This window comes from Loxodonta africana, chromosome 1 (genome assembly GCF_030014295.1).
Source record: "Loxodonta africana isolate mLoxAfr1 chromosome 1, mLoxAfr1.hap2, whole genome shotgun sequence".
Taxonomy (NCBI): domain Eukaryota; kingdom Metazoa; phylum Chordata; class Mammalia; order Proboscidea; family Elephantidae; genus Loxodonta; species Loxodonta africana.
The window spans coordinates 37,478,980-37,496,755 of NC_087342.1; the positions used below are offsets into that span (position 1 = coordinate 37,478,980).

At 43.1% G+C, this 17,776-nt stretch overlaps 1 protein-coding gene across 22 annotated transcripts in view; it reads left to right on the forward strand.

The window, feature by feature from the left end:
* The window catches only part of DUSP22 (dual specificity phosphatase 22), a 93,431-nt gene that overhangs the window by 66,728 nt on the left and 8,927 nt on the right, over positions 1-17,776 (forward strand). For 11 of the 22 annotated variants that reach the window (XM_064279761.1, XM_064279763.1, XM_064279771.1 and 8 more), the window contains one exon: positions 17,024-17,098. In XM_064279761.1, the coding sequence (XP_064135831.1) occupies positions 17,024-17,098 (75 nt within the window). Of the gene's footprint in view, positions 1-1,728; positions 1,779-11,356; positions 12,437-17,023; positions 17,099-17,776 lie in introns of those variants that run through there. The other 11 variants (XR_002787623.2, XM_023557612.2, XM_023557622.2 and 8 more) reach the window with 2 other exon arrangements.

Below are 17,776 nucleotides of genomic sequence, written 5' to 3' on the forward strand. Positions count from 1 at the left end.
TCATAGTGGTGGGTGATGGGAAGGGGAATTGTATCCCTCAAGTCTTGGTTGTAGACACGATTCTCCTTTGAGCCAGTTTCAGCAGGAAGGGCTTTTTAAAGAGAGAAGAGCTGGAGAAACAGGCTTTGAGGTAACTTCCAGGACCGATGCCCAGAACCTCATCCAACACCTGGCTGAGGAGAGGCACTGCCCCTGCCTCCAACTGCTCCAGCAGCACGATGCCTTCTGCGTACCGTTCCTTCCCATGCCCTGCTCCCAAATCAGTCTCAGGTGTGTCATTTTGGTGAGACCAGGTCAGGAGTCTGCAACCAAAGCAAGAGAGGCTGGGAACCTCCTTATGTGGAGTCTGTATTGGGAAGGTGGACTCACAGTGTACAGAGGAATGGTCACAGTGTACAGAACTGTTAGAGGCTTTTGGGCAGTCACAATTTAGGTGTGCCCTGCAAGATTACCTATATTAGCAAATACAGCACAGACATGACGTGAGTTAACAGTAAAAATTGAATGATCAACTGCAAAAATTTTCACATAATTCTAGACAAGTTATTTTATAAGATATTATCCATTCTTATAGAGGCAGTAGACAACATACTTTATCTTTTGAGGGAGTTTTGGTTGTCTGTATCACTGCTATACATATTTGAAATTCTTTTACTCTCTGAGGTTATTTTTCTAGTTTCCAATGTGTTCTCCTCCCGCCGCCCTGCCCTGCCAGCTGTTGTCCATGACATGGTGATAAGGTTCTGTGAGATTAGGCTACTTAGAAAGGAAGGATTTAAAAAAACAGCAAACTCAGTGGGACTGCCTTATTTTTCCGGAACTCGCAAATTTTCCACCTTTGATAGGGTGCAGTCTTACCACTTTTCTATCACTCATTTTAGTGGAAAATATTTTAGTTTTCCTTCTTTGACAGGTTTCCACCTTACACAAGTTTTGGCTTTCGCAGATTTTATTGTAACTCATCTAACTCTTCATAAAGCCATATTCTCTTGCACAGGTCACTGAGATTATTAGGTTTGGTATTTTACTTGGTATTTAAGATGCTCTTGAAGTATACTTTAAATCCAAACTCCAATTTAGCATGATTTTTATAACATGAGCTTATATAAAAAAAAATTTTTTTTACAGATTTTTTAGAAGAGGACTATATTAAGTTCTTTTTTTCCCCAAAATTGGGCCATTCTTTAAAAAATGCATTAATTTGGTACTCAAACTTTAACCTTCTGAAAAACAAGCAAAATGAAGCAAATTGTTTATCATCTGCATTGCACCAAACTTTTGGTAGAGACGCTGCAACAGGAGACTGTCACGTTCAGTCATCTGTCGAGACTTTTAAAACAGGGCTTCATTTTTGGTCACTCAGCATCCTTAATGAGAGAGGGGAAAATGTGAAATAATGAACACATGTCTGAGGTGGTAGTTTTGGAACTTGCTGGCACTTACTGAAAGGTACTCAATTGTGTCAGTTTTTGATGCACCCTTGAATTTTGTCTAAACTACAAGCTGTTTACAAACTAGAGTATGAGTAGTTGTACGCATGGTCGTGGTTCCCATGACGACGAGCCTTCATTAAAGAGTTTTCCTCCAGTTCCTTGGCAACGAAAGACTAGTGAAAAACTTCTTCTTTTTATTTTTTGTATTTTTGACCTGAGTAAATACCCCCAGTAGTTCCTCTAAATACTTTTCTCCACTGAGTATCATTTTTTAATTTTGTTTATCATTCTACAGGGGGTTAAATACCTGTGCATCCCAGCAGCAGATTCACCATCTCAAAACCTGTAAGTTTTTTTCTGTATTATTTAGAGATATCAAAAATATATAAAGGATTATAGAGTCAAATAAATAAAGGATCATGAAGCTAGCAGAGCCCATGGGACCTTGATGCCTGTGTACATCCCTTTCTCTGCAGAGGAGGCTGTGGACCCCAGAGGTCAGGCACCTGGCCAGGTCCCAGGGCTGTCCTGGGCCTTCATGGGCAACTTGAGTGTTCACGGGGGTACTCTGGTTTTCAGAAAGGGCACCTCAAACCAGACCTTAGCATGCCCGTCCTTCTCTAGAAGCAGACCCTTAAAGAAGCTGTTGGGTTGAAACATGATGTGGGCCACAAATGCAAGCCACGGATGCAATTTTAGATTTTCTAATAGCCACATAAAGAAGAAAAAGGATGACATAAATTTTAATAATATATTCTATTTAACACAGTATATTCAGTATGTTATCATTTCATCATGTGCTCAATATAAAAAATATTAATCAGCTCCTTTATATCTCTTTTAACACTAAGTCTTCAAAGCCTGGCACGTGTACTTATACAGCAGCACATTTCCACCTGACCAACCCCGCTGCAGGTGCTTGATAGCCACTGGAGGCTTGGGGTCTCCGTTTGGGACAATGCAATTCTAAAGCCTGTCTGAGCTAAGGAGGCGATCTTTCTGGTTTAGGGAAATCCAGTTCTCTTTTTCTTCACAGCTGAATCAATCTTTGATGCCATTCTGTCTTTGTTGATGAATCTCAAGGAGAGATTTATAAGTGCTGTCCTCTTCAGGTCACAGCAACAATGTGAACCAGTGGATTGGGCTTTGGTCAGAGGACTTGGGCTCTCTGGAGACCCCTGGCCATTGTTGGCTTTACAGGCCACACTCCTGAGAGTCCAGAAGTGGCCCAGCAAGGCCATGACATGGGGCAGTGGGTAGTTTGCTGGAGCATGGCCTTGACTCCACGGGCTGAGAGGCTAGGTGGGAAGAGAGCACGCAGCTGGTCAGCCTGTCTAGCTGAGCCAGCTTCTGACCTGTCTGGCATTGTACTGTGCACTGGAGGTCCAAGACACAGGCATTCACAGGGTTGGCATTTTATGGTATTCCACCACAGAATGCATACACTCTGGTGGTATTTGTGAATTTGGGTGGCCACGAGCTGGTCAGGATCATCCTTCTTGGCGCTCCAGTTCTGTGGCATCCAAGTCCTAATCATCGGTCCTATGGACAATATACCTGTGCGTCCTGGCACTCTGGAAGTAATCAAATATGGGAATGTCAGCTGGCCTTGATTTTTCACTGCTGGGGAGTAGAGAGAACACAGGCTATGCGGTAATTTTGTGAGACAGACCTGATAAAGACATGGAGCTAGAGTCAGACCAATTGACATAGGATAAAGGGAGGTAGGAGACAAGTAGTGTAGAATTAGACCAGGAAAAGGAAGTGGTGGCAGATATGTTCTACCCAAGGGCTATGTTTCTACACTGACTGTTGATATTTTCCAAAAAGGTGAATCTTGAAGATTGAGGATGGTGGAGGAGAGACTACTAGAACTACTAGGAAAACACTGTTAACACCCTAGGCTAAGATGGAAGGGAAGAAGCATTAGAGAACTTCTCGGTGACTAGTCGTGTCAAGAAACAGAAGTGGTTGGAAGGGCATGGTGCATACGGAAGGAAGTGAACCACTGCTTTTCTCTGAAGATCACAGCAATCTTCTGGCCTATGTTTTTGGTGGCTATTTTTAGAATGGCTACTTTCCTCATCTCAAACTGAGGTTCTAACATACTGTTGAACTTGTCTGTACCTGATTAGCAGCATGATTCTCTAGAAGAATTGAATTATAAACATCCTGGCCATGTGCCGTTAGCCACCTGTGCTCGCATTGTCCCTGGGACTCTTCCACTGCCAGCAGCCAAGTGCTGTCCTGAGTGCCCATGACGATGACAACCTGACTTACCAGGTGTGGAGTAGCACCGCAGGCTAGTGAGCACTAGGCCTAGCAGCTAGGAAATGCAAAGTCCACAACCAGATCCATCTATCTTGGACAGTCATTAAAACCCTTCTAAACCTGAGTGCTCTCTATCTGAAAAATGCCTGCCTTCAGGGTTTTTTTGTTTGTTTTTTTAATTGTGCTTTTGGTGAAAGTTATAGTGCAAATTAGTTTCTCATTAAAAAATGTATGCCCAAATTGTTTTGTGTCATTGGTTGCAAACCCCGCAATGTGCAGCAGTCTCCCCCATTCCCTTTCCACCCTGGGTTCTCCATGTCCATTCGTCCAGTTTTCCTGTCCCTTCCTGCCGTCTCATCTTTGCTTTTGACCAGGTGTTGCCCATTTGATCTTATATACTTGATTCAACTGAGAAGCACGTTCCTCATCTGTGTTTTTGTTTGTTTTATAGGCCTGTGTAATCTTTGGCTGAAAAGTGGACTTTGGAAGTGGCTTCAGCACTTTTTTTTTTTTTTTTTTTTTTCAGTTCTGAGTTAGCAGGGTGTCCAGGGGCTATAGTCTCAGGGGATCCTCCAGTCTCTGTCAGACCAGTAAGTCTAGTCTTTTTTGTGTGAATTTGAATTTGTTCTACATTTTTCTCTTGTTCTGTCTGGAACCTTCTATTGTGATCCCTGTAAGAGCTGTTGGTGGTGGTAAATGATGATCCCCAGCCCTCAGCCCTGGTAACTTGGTCCCTCAAGGTGTTTGGATGTGTCTAGGAAGCTTCTTTGACTTTGCCTTGGTCAAGTTGTGCTGACGTCCCCTATATTGTGTGTTGTTTTTCCTTTCACCAAAGTTAACACTTGTCTACTATCTGGTTAGTGATTTCCCCTTTCCACCCCTCCTCACCCTTGTAACCATCAAAGATTATTTTTTTCTGTGTGTAAACCTTAGGTTTTTGAAATATTTATACTTTTGTGATTGACTTATTTTATTCAGCATAATGCCCTCCAGATTCATCCATGTCTCACAGATTCTTTATTGTTCTTTGTCGTTGCATAGTATTCCATTGCAGGTATGTACCATAATTTGTTTATCCATTCATCTGTTGATGAGCACTTAGGTTGTTTCCATCTTTTTGCTGTTGTGAATAATGCAACAGTGAACATGGGTGTGCATGTGTCTATTTGTGTAATGGCTGTTACTTCTCTAGGATATATTTCTAGGCATGAGATTGCTGGGTCGTATGGTATTTCTATTTCTAGCTTTTTAAGGAGGTACCATATCGTTTTCCATAGTGGTTGTACCATTTTACACTTACACAAGCAGTGCATTAAGAGTTCCAATCTCCCCGTAACCTCTCCAAAGTTTGTTTCTTTTTTTTTTTTATTCATGCCAGTTATGTTGGGGTGAGATGGTATCTCATTGTAGTTTTGATTTGCATGTCTCTACTGGCTAGTGATTGGGAGAATTTCCTCATGTGTGTGTTAACTACCTAAATGTCTTCTTTGGTTAAGTGTCTGTTCATATCCTTTGCCCACTTTTTAATCAGATTATTTGTCTTTTTATTGTTGAGGTGTTGAAGTATTCTATAGATTTTAGAGATTAGACCCTTGTCGGCTATATTATAGCCAAAAGTTTTTTCCCAGTCTGTAGATTCTCTTTTTACTCTTTTGGTGAAGTCTTTTGATGAGCATAAGGGTTTAATTTTTAGGAGCTCCCAGTAATACAGTTTATCTTCTGGTGTTTGTGCACTATTAGCTGTGGTCCGCATTCTATTTATGCCGTGTATTAGGGCCCCTAGCATTGTCCCCATTTTTTCCTTCATGATCATTATCATTGTAGGATTTATATTTAGTTCTTTGATCCATTTTGCGTTAGTTTTTTTGGTGTGGGACCTGTTTCATTTTTTTACAGCTAGACCGGCAAGCACCATTTGTTTAAAAAAGCTGTCTTTTTCACATTTAATGGACTTTGGTTCATTGTCAAAAATCTGCTGACCATAGGTGGATGGATTTACATCTGGGTTCTTGACTCTGTTCCACTAGTCTATGTTTCATCTTTCGCTGTACCAGTCCCAGGCTGTTTTGACTACCGTGGCTATATTGTAGGTTCTGAGATCAGCTAGTGTGAGGCCCCCTACTTTGTTCTTTTTTTTTTTTTTTTCCAATAATGCTTTGCTTATGCATGGCTTCTTTCCTTTCCATATAAAGTTGGTGATTAGCTTTTCCATCTCATTAAAGAATGCTGCTGGTATTTGGATCAGGGTTACATTCTATCTGTAGATAACTTTGGGTAGAACAGACATTTTCACAATGTTGAGTCTTCCTATTCATGTGCATGGTATGTTTTTCCATTTTTGTAGGTCTCTTTCGGTTTCTTGCAATAGTGTTTTGTAGTTTTTTTCTGTACGTCTTCGACATCCCCAGTTAGATTTATTCCTAAGCATTTTATCTTTTTAGGGGCTATTATGAATGGTATCCCCCATGCGTCTGTGAGTTTGTCAAACTGTGGGGTTTGTATGTTGCTGTGATGCTGGAAGCTGTGCCACCAGTATTCAGATACTAGCAGGGTCACCCATGGAGGACAGGTTTCAGCTGAGCTTCCAGATTCAGGCAAGCTAGGAAGAAGGACCCAGAAGTCTACTTCTGAAAAGAATTAGCTAGCGAAAATCTTAAGAATAGCAGCGGAACATTGTCTGATATAGTGCTGGGAGATGAACCCCTCAGGTTGGAAGGCACTCAAAATACGACTGGGGAAGAGCTGCCTCCTCAATGTAGACTCGACCTTAATGACATGGGTGGAGTAAAGCTTTTGGGGGGCCTTATTTGCTGATGTGGCATGACTAAAAATGAGAAGAGACAGCTGCAAACATCCATTAATAATCAGACCTTGGAATGTCTGAAGTATGAATCTAGGAAAATTAGAAATCATCGAAAATGAAATGGAACACATAAAGATCAATATCCTAGGCAATAGTGAGTTGAAATGGACTGGTATTGGTCATTTTGAGTGGGCAATCATATGGTCTACTGTGCTGGGGGTGACAACTTGAAGAGGAATGGCATTGCATTTATCATCGAAAAGAACATTTCAAGATCTGTCCTGAAGTACAGTGCTGTCTGTGATAGAATACTATCCATATGCCTGCAAGGAAGACCAGTTAATACGACTATTATTCACATTTATGCACCAGCCACTAAGGGGATAGATGAAGAAATTGAAGGTTTTTACCAACTTCTGCAGTCTGAAATTGATCGAACATGCAGTCAGGATGCACTGATAATTAATGGTGATTGGAGTGCAAAAGTTGGAAACAAAGAAGAATGATTGGTAGTTGGAAAATATGGCCTTGTGGATAGAAACGATGCCAGAGATCACATGATTGAATTTGCAAGACCAATGACTTCTTCATTGCAAATACCAGCATAAACGGCAACTATACACATGGACCTCGCCAGATGGAATACACAGGAATCAAATCAACTACATCTGTGGAAAAGCTCAATATCATCAATCCGAACAAGGCCAGGGGCTGACTGTGAATCACACCATAGTTACTTAGGTGCAAGTTCAAGTTGAAACTGAAGAAAATTAGAATAAGTCCACGAGAGCCAAAGTACGAACTTGAGTATATCCCACCTGAATTTAGAGGCCATCTCAAGAGTAGATCTGATGCGTTGAACACTAATGACCCAAGACCAGATGAGCTGTGGAATGACATCATACATGAAGAAAGCAGGAGGTCCTTGAAAAGACAGGAGAGAATGGAAAGACCTAAATGGATGTCAGAAGAGACTCTGAAACTTGCTCTTGAATGTCGAGTAGCTAAAGCAAAAGGAAAAAATGATGAAGTAAAAGAGCTGAACAGATTTCAAAGGGCAGCTTGTGAAGACAAAGTAAAGGGATAGAAAACCAAAAGGGAAGAATACGCTCAGCATTTCTTAAGCTGAAAGAACTGAAGAAAAAATTCAAACCTCGAGATGCAATACTGAAGGATTCTGTAGGAAGAATCAAAAGATGATGGAAGGAATACACAGAGTCACTGTACCAAAAAGAATTGGTTGATGTTCAGCCATTTCAGGAGGTAACATATGATCAGAACCGATGGTACTGAAGGAAGAAGTCCAAGCTGCACTGAAGGCGTTGGCAAAAAACAAGGCTCCAGAAATTTACAGAATACCAGTTGAGATGTTTCAGCAAACGGATGCAGTGCTAGAAGTGCTCACTAGTCTGTGCCAAGAAATGTGGAAGACAACTAACCTGGCTAACTGACAGGGAGAGATCTATATTTTTGCCTATTCCCAAGAAATGTGATCCAACTGAATATAGAAATTATTGAACAATATTATTACTATCACATGCCAGCAAAATTTTGCGGAAGATCACTCAAAAGCAGCTGCTGCAGTATACGGACCAGGGAACTGCCAGAAATTCAAACCTGACTTAGAAGAGAACGTCGAACCAGGGATATCATTGCTGATGTCAGATGGATCCTGACCAAAAGCAGAGAATACCAGGAAGATGTTTACATGTGTTTTTTTGACTATGCTAAGGCATTCAGCTGTGTCGATCGTAACAAATTATGGATAACATTGAAGAGAATGGAAATTCCATAACACTTTATTATGCTCATGAGGATTCTGTACCTGGATCATTCAAACAGAACAAGGGGATGCTGTGTGGTTTAAAGTCAGGAAAAGTGTGTGTCAGGGTTGCATCTTTCACCATGCCTATTCAGTCTGTATGCTGAGTAAATAATCCAAGAAGCTGGACTATGTGAAGAAGAACAGGGCATCAGGATTGGAGGAAAACTCATTAACAGCCTGCATTATTCAGATGACACAACCTTGCTTGCCGAATTGAAGATGAATCACTTACTGATGAAGATCAAAGCCTGCAGCCTTCAGTATGGATTACACCTCAACATAAAGAAAACAGAAATCCTGATGACTAGACCAATAAGCAACATCATCATAAATAGAGAAATGATTGAGGTTGTCAGGGATTTCATTTTACTTGGATCCATAATCAACACCCATGAAGGCAGCAGTCAGATCACAAGACGCATTGCATTGGGCAAATCAGCTGCAAAAGCAAAGATGTCTAAGGACTAAGATGCACCTGACCCAAGCCATGGTGTTTTCAGTCACCTCATATGCATGCAAAACTGGACAATGAATAAGGAAGACCGAAGAAGAATTGATGCCTTTGAATTGTGGTGTTGACTAAGAATATTGAATATACCATGGACTGGCAAAAGAACAAACAAATCTGTCTTAGAAGTACAACCAGAATGCTCCTTAGGAGTAAGGATGGCAAGACTACATCTCACATACTTTTGACATGCTATCAGGAGGAATCAGTGCCTGGAGAAGGATATCATCCTTGGTAAAGTAGAGGGTCAGCAAAAAAGAGGAAGACCCTCAGTGAGATGGATTGACACAGTGGCTGCAACAATAGGCTTAAGCATAGCCCATTGTTTGTAAGGATGGAGCAGGATTGGGCAGTGTTTCTGTTGTGTATAGGGTTTCTGTGAGTTGGAACCAATTTAATGGCACCTAACAACAACAACATAAATGGTATTATTTTCCTTATTGAAGTTCTCTTTGCTGGTGTGTAGAAATCCAACTGATTTTTGTACATTTCTATTGTATTCTGCTACTCTGCTCAATCTTTCTATTAGTTCCAGTAGTTTTCTTGTGAAATCTTTGGGATTCTCCACGTATAGGATCATATTATCTGTGAATAAGGGTAGTTTTACTTCTTTCCAATTTGGATGCTCTTTATTTCTTTGTCTTCTCTTATTGTTCTAGCTAGGACTTCCAGCACAGTGTTGAATAGGATTGGTGATGAACGGCCTCCTTGTCTTGTTCTCGTTCTCAGGAGAAATGCTTTCAGCCTCTCTCAGTTGAGAATGATGTTGTCTGTTGGTTCTGTATAGATGCCCTTTATTATGGTGAGAAATTTCCCTTCTATTCCTATTTCGTTGAGAGTTTTTATCAGGAATGGGTGTTGGTCTTTATCAATGCCTTTCTGCATCACTTGATATGATCATGTGATTTATTTTTGTTTATTTATGTGGTGGATTACATTGATTTTCTAATGATAAACCATCCTTGCATGGTTGGTATGAATTCCACTTGGTTGTGGTGTGTTGTGTTTTTTGATATGACTTGTCTTCAGGATTTTTGTAGATGAGATCATATATGTAGAAGTGTTTTCTATGAACTCTAAGCACTTTCAGAAATAAAATTATATTCTTACTCTAGTCAAAAGGTATTAATGTATTTTGAGAATTAAAGAAAAGGCAGTTGAAATAAAAAGTTTTGGTACCCAAGGGTCCATTTCTTTGTCTTCAGAAGATCTGCTTCTGTTGAAAGACGAGGTGAGAAAGGACACAGCAGCCTCATTTCTGAACTCCAGTGTCTCTTTCTAGTCTTCTGTCACTGAAGTCCTCTGTCAACACACGCCAAACACCTCTGTGGCTTGGTGACAGGGGACTCGCCTATAATATTTGAACTAGTTCTCTAGAACCAATGAGTAAAGAGGGTTTTTTTAAGTCTGTGGTTTGCCTTTTTAATGCTTTCTTGGCATCTGGATGAGCATGTGGAGTGGGATTCAGGTTCCAGTAGTTTGGGTAGTGGTTACAGCATATTTATGCTGATGTTTAGAGTAAAGATTTATCATCCTTTCCTTTGAGATCCTACAACAATAGGACCATCTGTTTTGGTTGGAAAAGGGAGCCAAGACCATAACCTGTAAAGGCACAAAACTCAGTGCTCTAATGTTAAGTATTACGCTCGTGGGCATGTTTGTGATTCTTTGAGGGGATTTTTATTTTTAAGTCCATCAGTAATAGCAAAAGCCTATACATAAATATGGCTATTAGGACATAAGTATCCATGATTCTGTGAATATTTCTTGTTTTGCTAAAATTTTGTGAAGATCATAGAGTTCTATTTGGAACTTTGAATGTACTTGGTATAAAATAGCTTGAGCTTCTCTTTACCCATTGCAAGTGTTTCATTGAAAAGCGTGACATAGTTTTTAGTGATGAGCATGTGTTCACAGCACAATCAGACTCTTAGCCTAGAGTCAGCAGGCAGAGCACTTGATTGTTTGCACCACCTGGCCCATTCCAGGCCACCTGGATTCATTACACCAAACATGAGGGGTACAGGGGAGCTGACAGTGAACCTTCCCTTTCTGTATCATCAGCCATGTGGATGATTAGGAGGAAAATGCCTTTGATGCCCTGGTTGACCAAAACAGCTAGAAATCATAGTTCTTTAGTCTCCAGACCCGTTGCCATCGAGTTGATTCCAACTTATAGCGACCTCCCATAAGACAGAGCAGATCTGTCCCATAGGGTGGATCCAAACTGCTGACCTTCTGGTTAGCAGCTGAGCTCTTAACCACTGGACCACCAGGGCTCTTTAGTCTAGCCACTTTCAATTCCTGAGGCCTGAGAGTTCCTATATTTAATGACAAAATAAACTCTAGAACACTATATTGCTTACTGTTTTAAACTTAGGTATAAGTTTAAAGAATGATTTCAAACTCTGATATAATTTAAGGTCTTATAACCTAAATCTTCCCACCCCCCCCCCCCCAAATTCCTACACCAACAGGAACACTTCTGACTAATATGCTTAGTTAAAGGTTTTGACCTTTGAGACTGACGGCTCTCACTTGGCATTCAGTTGTTGCAACCTGCCCAGAAAGGTCAGTTTCCTGTCTTGTGCTTAGTCCTTAAGAATCTCCCACTCTGGTCTTCTAAAAACTCTTTCCACTCTGGTCTTCTAGGAACTTAAAATGCAGAAACCTGGTTTGAGATAACATTAACGCATTAAAATTTTGGCCCGATTCCCCAACCACCTTGCCTTGCAGAGACAAAAAATGTAAAAGTTCAAATTCTCATAGTTACAACAGCCCCACAGTCCCAGCTTGGTAGGTTTTGCACGATTTGTCAAACTAGAGGCCCCAGGAGTTTGCACCAGATACACACGCCACGTGTGCTCCCAGGATTTGCTCTGTGATGGGGACAGGTTAGGAGTGATGGCTTTTGGAAATAATTATGTGCTTGCTGTCTTTCTAGACTTTCTTAGACAAGTCATTTTAACCCCAAATATAAAATCCCTGCTTCACAGGATTAGGTGAGATAGTATATGTAAAAGTGTTTTTCATGAACACGAAGCATTTCCAAAAATAAAGTTATATTGCAGTCCACTCAAATAAGGTATATTAATATATCTTGAGAGGGAACAGTTGAATGTATATTAACTTGTATTTACTCATTTTTATTTTATATAAAGTTGGTATTTTGTATTTATAAGTCCTTATCTTTTTTTCTGACAGGAGTTTGTCTGTAGTAGGCTATATGCATCTGTAATATTGCATCATTTTGGCAGAGCCTGTGTAATATTCAGTGGTTTGAGAGCTGAGCAAGTCTCTGAATTTCTTGAGGTTTTTGTGGGAGAAGAGGCAGTAGCAATACAGAGAGCTTGTATTGAAAATATCAGTTAAACTCCCTTGCCTTATCCTACCTCCCTACCTTTTTGTCTGTTCTTTCTTCAGCTCAGCTGATGTTGTCTGTCCTTTTCTCTCACTTACATTTTTCTTCACTTTCATTATTAAAGAATGGTTTTGCAAAATCAGAGCTGGGCGAGACCTTGGAGCCTCATCTCGCCTCCAGAGGTGCACACCTGTGCACACGGTCCCCAGGGATGCACAACATTTCCCCGTTCAAGGTGAGAAGAGAGAAGGAAGGAAAATGTGTGTGGAGTTTTTCATCTTTCATAAGACTTCACTTATTCAGCTTAAAGAACTATCTTTGAGTCTAAGATTATGTCTTTTTTACTTTTTTGATGTTAACTAAAGAGTGTGAGAAAGGCTTTTTCCGTTTATTTTTTAAAGGATTTGATCTAGCAAAATAAAAACTATGGTATAGTCACTCCCAGTTTTTTTTACATGTTGAGAGTGCATCCTGTATAAAAGTTGGGCTGTCACTGATAGAAGCATAGGTGGCACTGTAGGTTTAATGCTGGACACTGGCAGGTATGTGTGCAGATAAGGAGGTGCCTTCCTGCTGGATGGGGTAGGGGCTTCATGGTCAGAGAGGGGCTGGGAGAGGGCTTTGGAGGGGTGGGGGTCTTGACTGATTATGTTCCAGGAGGAAGCAGCTCTCTGTTCTGAGTCTACCTTCCCAGGCCTGGGCCTAGATAGAATGCTTTACCCATTTGCTTTTCTAAGTGTGCCTTTCTGAGGGAAAAATCTAAGGGTGCTTGCCTTTCCTGGTTTTTCTACTCTATGTAGATGCACACATATGTAAATACATACATGCACACACGTGTGCGTACATACACATACATCTATGCACGCATACACATATACATGTACACACAAACCTATATATATAAATATGCACACACATACACTATTGTGGCCTTTACAGTCAAATACAACCTTGTCTTTGGGGTAAAACTTGCTGCCACTCAAGGAGCTTGGCCACATCCCCAGGCTCCCAATCCAGTAACCAGAGTACTTGTCAGTGGGGCAGGGCTGTCTCAGATCCCACAGTGGGGGGTTACAGCCTTCAAACCTTCAAGGCTCGGAGTAAGAAGTAAGTGAGCACCCCCAGAATGAGCTGGCCCCTGCACAGACATGCTTCAGAGAACGTGCAGGGGGGTTTACCAGATGCCTGCCGCAGCCTCTCTGTGACAGCCTCCAGGGCACGAAGGATTGGGTGTTTGCTGCTCCTGGTCTCTGGATGGAGAGGGGCAGCTGGGAGGGCAGGAGGAGAGAGGGAGCTGTTTCTCCACAGGGTAAAGTGTCTGCTGACCTGGTGTCTCTCAGCAGAGTTGGCTGTGTGGTTCGCAGTTTGCTTGAGAGGTGCAGATGGCTCCTAGGCTTTATTGTGACAGTGTAACACAGGTTAAGTAGTGCTTCCATTTTGATAAGCCTTAAAAAAAAAAAAAAAAAGAAAATTTTTTTTTTTTTTTTATCTCATCCTCCTGCATGGGACTCACTTCACATGTTTTTTTTTTTTTTTTCTGAAGTAAAAGCTAACTGCCAATAAAATGAAGAGCAGAAATAGGGAACTTGTGTTCATTGAAACAGCCTGTGGTAGGGAGAGAGCTTGAAATGTGTGCTTCTGCTTCAAATGGGAATTGAGCAATGCGAGGACTAGGTCCCGGTACTTCCCACTATGGAGGAGGGGGTTCAGTGACCAGGGCTTGGACTTATGTCATTAGCTTCCCTGGAAATAACCCCCTTATGCAGTACAGTTTAATTCTAAACAAGTAGTAAGCTCACCCACCTTCTGGCTTTTCTTGGAAAAGGCATTTCAAGGAATGTCTGCTTGGCTTGGCCTCGTGGCTGATGATGTTCGTGAGTCAGGTTTGTGGCAGGCTCTGAGCAGCCCCCTCGCTGCCTGCCTGTGTCTCTGGGCTGGGCTACAGTGTGGCCTGGTCCCTGATGTCATGCCTGGGCCTCTGGTCCCTTGTTCCCCACCAAAGTGAAGGACAGTGTGTCACATGGGTTTGTCCTGGACTCAAAGTCCAGAGGGCACAGGGCTGGGCTATGGAGGGGCCTCCGCCTGGAGGCCCCCCGGCCTGCAGCAGCCAGGTCACGGTGGGTGCTAGGCTGGCTTTGAGTCAGCTTCTTTGGACACATGAGGGTGTTGCGTGTTGAATTTGCGCCACCACCACCCCCCCCACCGCCAACTCTCATATTTAAGAGGCTGACTCTTGAACCCACGTTGAGCCCACAGTATTTAAGGAACTGGTTTCATCATGGCTGCGGTGTGGTGAGTGCAGGTGTGAGTGCCAGATGCAAGAAGCTGTTCCCACTCTGAGGTTTCAGTAGAGTGATTTGGTGTCTCCTTTGCGAGGCTGTGTGTCCCCAAGGTACAGAGCTGTGCCCTGGCAGGGGGGCCTGCTACCCCTCAGCCCTGCAGTCTGTGCTGTGTGCTCCAAGGCACCTATGGGTGAGTGCTATTCCCACCTGTGGCCAAACATGGCTCACCTCAACCTGAGAGCCCCACAGAGCAGGAGTAGTGGGGCTGCAAGTTGGAAAGGCCTATGGTTGGGACAACCCAGGGCAGATGAGTGGCCCTGCTGAGCCAGTCCTGGAGGGTTCCATGGCCTGCCAGGAGGAGTGGGCATTCCAGACCCCATAACACAGATGGTAAACAGGGAACCATAGATACTTCTAGCCAAGGGGCATTGGCCCAGCATTTTAAAATTTTTGAATTAGTTGCTGGTATCAGGTAGATTGCATTTGGCTATAAGTGACAGGATACTCAATTGACAGTGTTTAAGTTATAAAGAAATTCACTTAACTCACATGCCAGGAGTGTGGCTCCTGGGGCCCACTCCTCCCCTCTGCCACTTCTGTCCTCCAGGCTCAGCCTTGGTGTCTTACTTGTCACCTGGGTTGCAAGGCAGCAGACACTTCAGTTCAGCGCCTGCACCTGTGCGACCCAGAGCATCCCTCCCATTGGGAAGGAGGAACTTAGAAGCCTCCTCCACCCCTACAACCTTCCTGTCTTATCCCAGTGGCCAAAACTGGTGGGCAGCCAGGCTGTCCCTAAGGGTAAACGCTCTGCCCACCAGTCAGTCTTGACGTTGGCCACAGCTCTAGCACTTCAGAATCAGAAGACCCCTGCCCACTTCAGATTGCTGGTTTAGCTTGAGAGGCCTGAGGCCTGAAGCACCACTTACAGCACCACCTGCCCTCCCACCCTGCCCCAGCGCCCCCACCCCATGCATTTTACTTTCCTGCCTGGCCTGTGGGCACTGCTTCACAGCCCCTGTCAGGTCTCTTTCGGGGCTAACACTTCAGATTTCAGAATTCCATCAAGCATCCTTTCTTGTCTGCTCTGTATCAAGTCAGTCCTTGGGAACCGATTTGTAGTTCCAGGAATCTCTTCATCAAAAGCTAACATCTGGGAGCATTTGTCCCTGAGCAAGTTGCCTGAAACATATTTTGCAGTGTTCTGGTGGTGACAGGGCTCAGGTAAGAGCTTGGAGTCCTCAGGTTGTCTGTGTAACAACGCTTGTGGAGACACATGCCTTGCACGTATTGACAGAGTGCCTGTGTGCCTGTGAGTGTGTGGTGTGTGTGTACATGTGATTGTGTGCATGTGCACACTCACAATTTCTTTAGCACCTGCCTAGCGTGGCCTGCCAGTCAGGTGTTATGTTGTGCAGTCAATCCCTGTGTGAGGCCATTGTGGCACGCCTGCATTTCCCATCCCTACTACATTCATTTGCTCTGTCATCCCTTATGAGACGGTAGACTGAGTTTTTTCAATCAAAATTATATCTTACTTATCTCTGAATCTCTTGCAGCTTATTAGAGTCCCTGGCAAATTGTCAGTACTCAATCAGTGTTTAAAGCAGAATGAATTTAGTTAATGGGTAACTTTTGGTATTCTAGTGCTTGATGAACTATTCCAAGGTAGAAGGCATCTAAAAGCATGTGCTTTGTACTTTCTCATAGAGTATCTGTACTTAGCACACAGCACACTTTAAAACGTAGCCAGCACAGTGATGGTGTATACATTGTGGTTTGCAGGCTCACCAAGGCAGAACATGGACCCTGTTCATCTTTGTACTTGAGGATATAGAGCAGTGCCCTGGATGTTGTAGGTTCTCTATAGAGGGCTGTTGACTGAGTGAACAGTTGGAGAAGGGAGGGGGCCCATAAGCTAAAGGGTCAGAGTAAGTGAGGACCTCAGTACCTGTAGTGACATAGGACTTTATAGTTCACAAAGCATATTTACATGTATTGTCTCATGTTCCCACTTTACAAATGAGGTTAGAAGCAAAGTAACTCCCAAGGTAAGTAGCAGAGCAGGAATTTGAGCCATCATTCCCATCCCCCACAACAGTCTGCTGACCTGAAGGAAGGTGGAACCTATCAAAGTTGAAGCTGACCAGAATTGGAGAGTAGTTTTGGGTTTCTCAATCATCAGAGGAGTGTGGGGGGGACGGAGACGGTGTGGGTGCTGTTCTTATTGGTCAACATGGCTGCAGAATGTCCAGGCAGCATGAGGGGCAGTCGGGGCTGCTGAGTAGTGGAGGCTCAGAGTGAACCCAGGGGATGAGCAGAGCAGGGATTCCTTGTAGAGAAATTCTGAAAACTCCGAAGCTGAGCCACTTTCCCAGGACCTCAGTATTGTGGGTGCTCAGGTGTTGTGGCCCTGACAGCACTCAGGGCCTTGGTGGTGTGGTGGGGCTCTGAGGCCTTCTCTAAAAGCCTTAGCAGGCTTTTCTCTTCATCCACGTTGAATAAAGTGGAAAGATGTCATTTCCCTGTTTTCTCTTCTCCAGGGCGAGGCATTTCAAAGAAAGCATCAAGTTTATCCACGAGTGCCGGCTGAAGGGCGAGGGCTGTCTTGTGCACTGGTACGTATGTACCCACTGCAGAGCACCACCATGCTCTGGGTACCTTGGTTCTCATTGAGAACTTTTTTGGGTGTGATTGTTTGACATCCTAATCATTTTTTCTACCCTACAAATCTCAAACACACACTCCACCCTGGCCTCTGCTGTTTGTAAGTCATCCTTTGCTTTTGTCAAAGAGCACCTAATTTTTCATTTCCACCCCTTGTTAGGATTTCTGTGGGAACTGTAGAGTTTGCTGGACAACAGACATTGTCCTTTACTAGCCCCTTGTATTCTGTCAGACAGCCTCCTGCAGGGGCTGAGGCTCATCCCGGACATTTTCAAAATTCTTCCTGCAGAGTTTGGATTACGTGTGTGGGTGTCAGCATGCTTTAACCCCAAAATGACAGCTGCTTCTCCATTTACAGACTAGGGCTTTTTATGTGTTTTGGCTTACTCTTTTGCTTTGAAAGCACCAGGATAGACTCTTAGAATTAAACTGTTTATGGACAGCTGCCCCCTGCTCAGATGTACTTTGCACAAGCGCATGTGTGTATGTACACACATGCATATGAATACGCACACACTGTGAAAAAAGCTGTGATAACATGCCCCCAAGGATAATGTATATTGAGCTGTTTACTGTCCTGGCACCTCGTAAACTCTCAGTGAACGCAGGCTGTTACTGTTCTTGCTGCT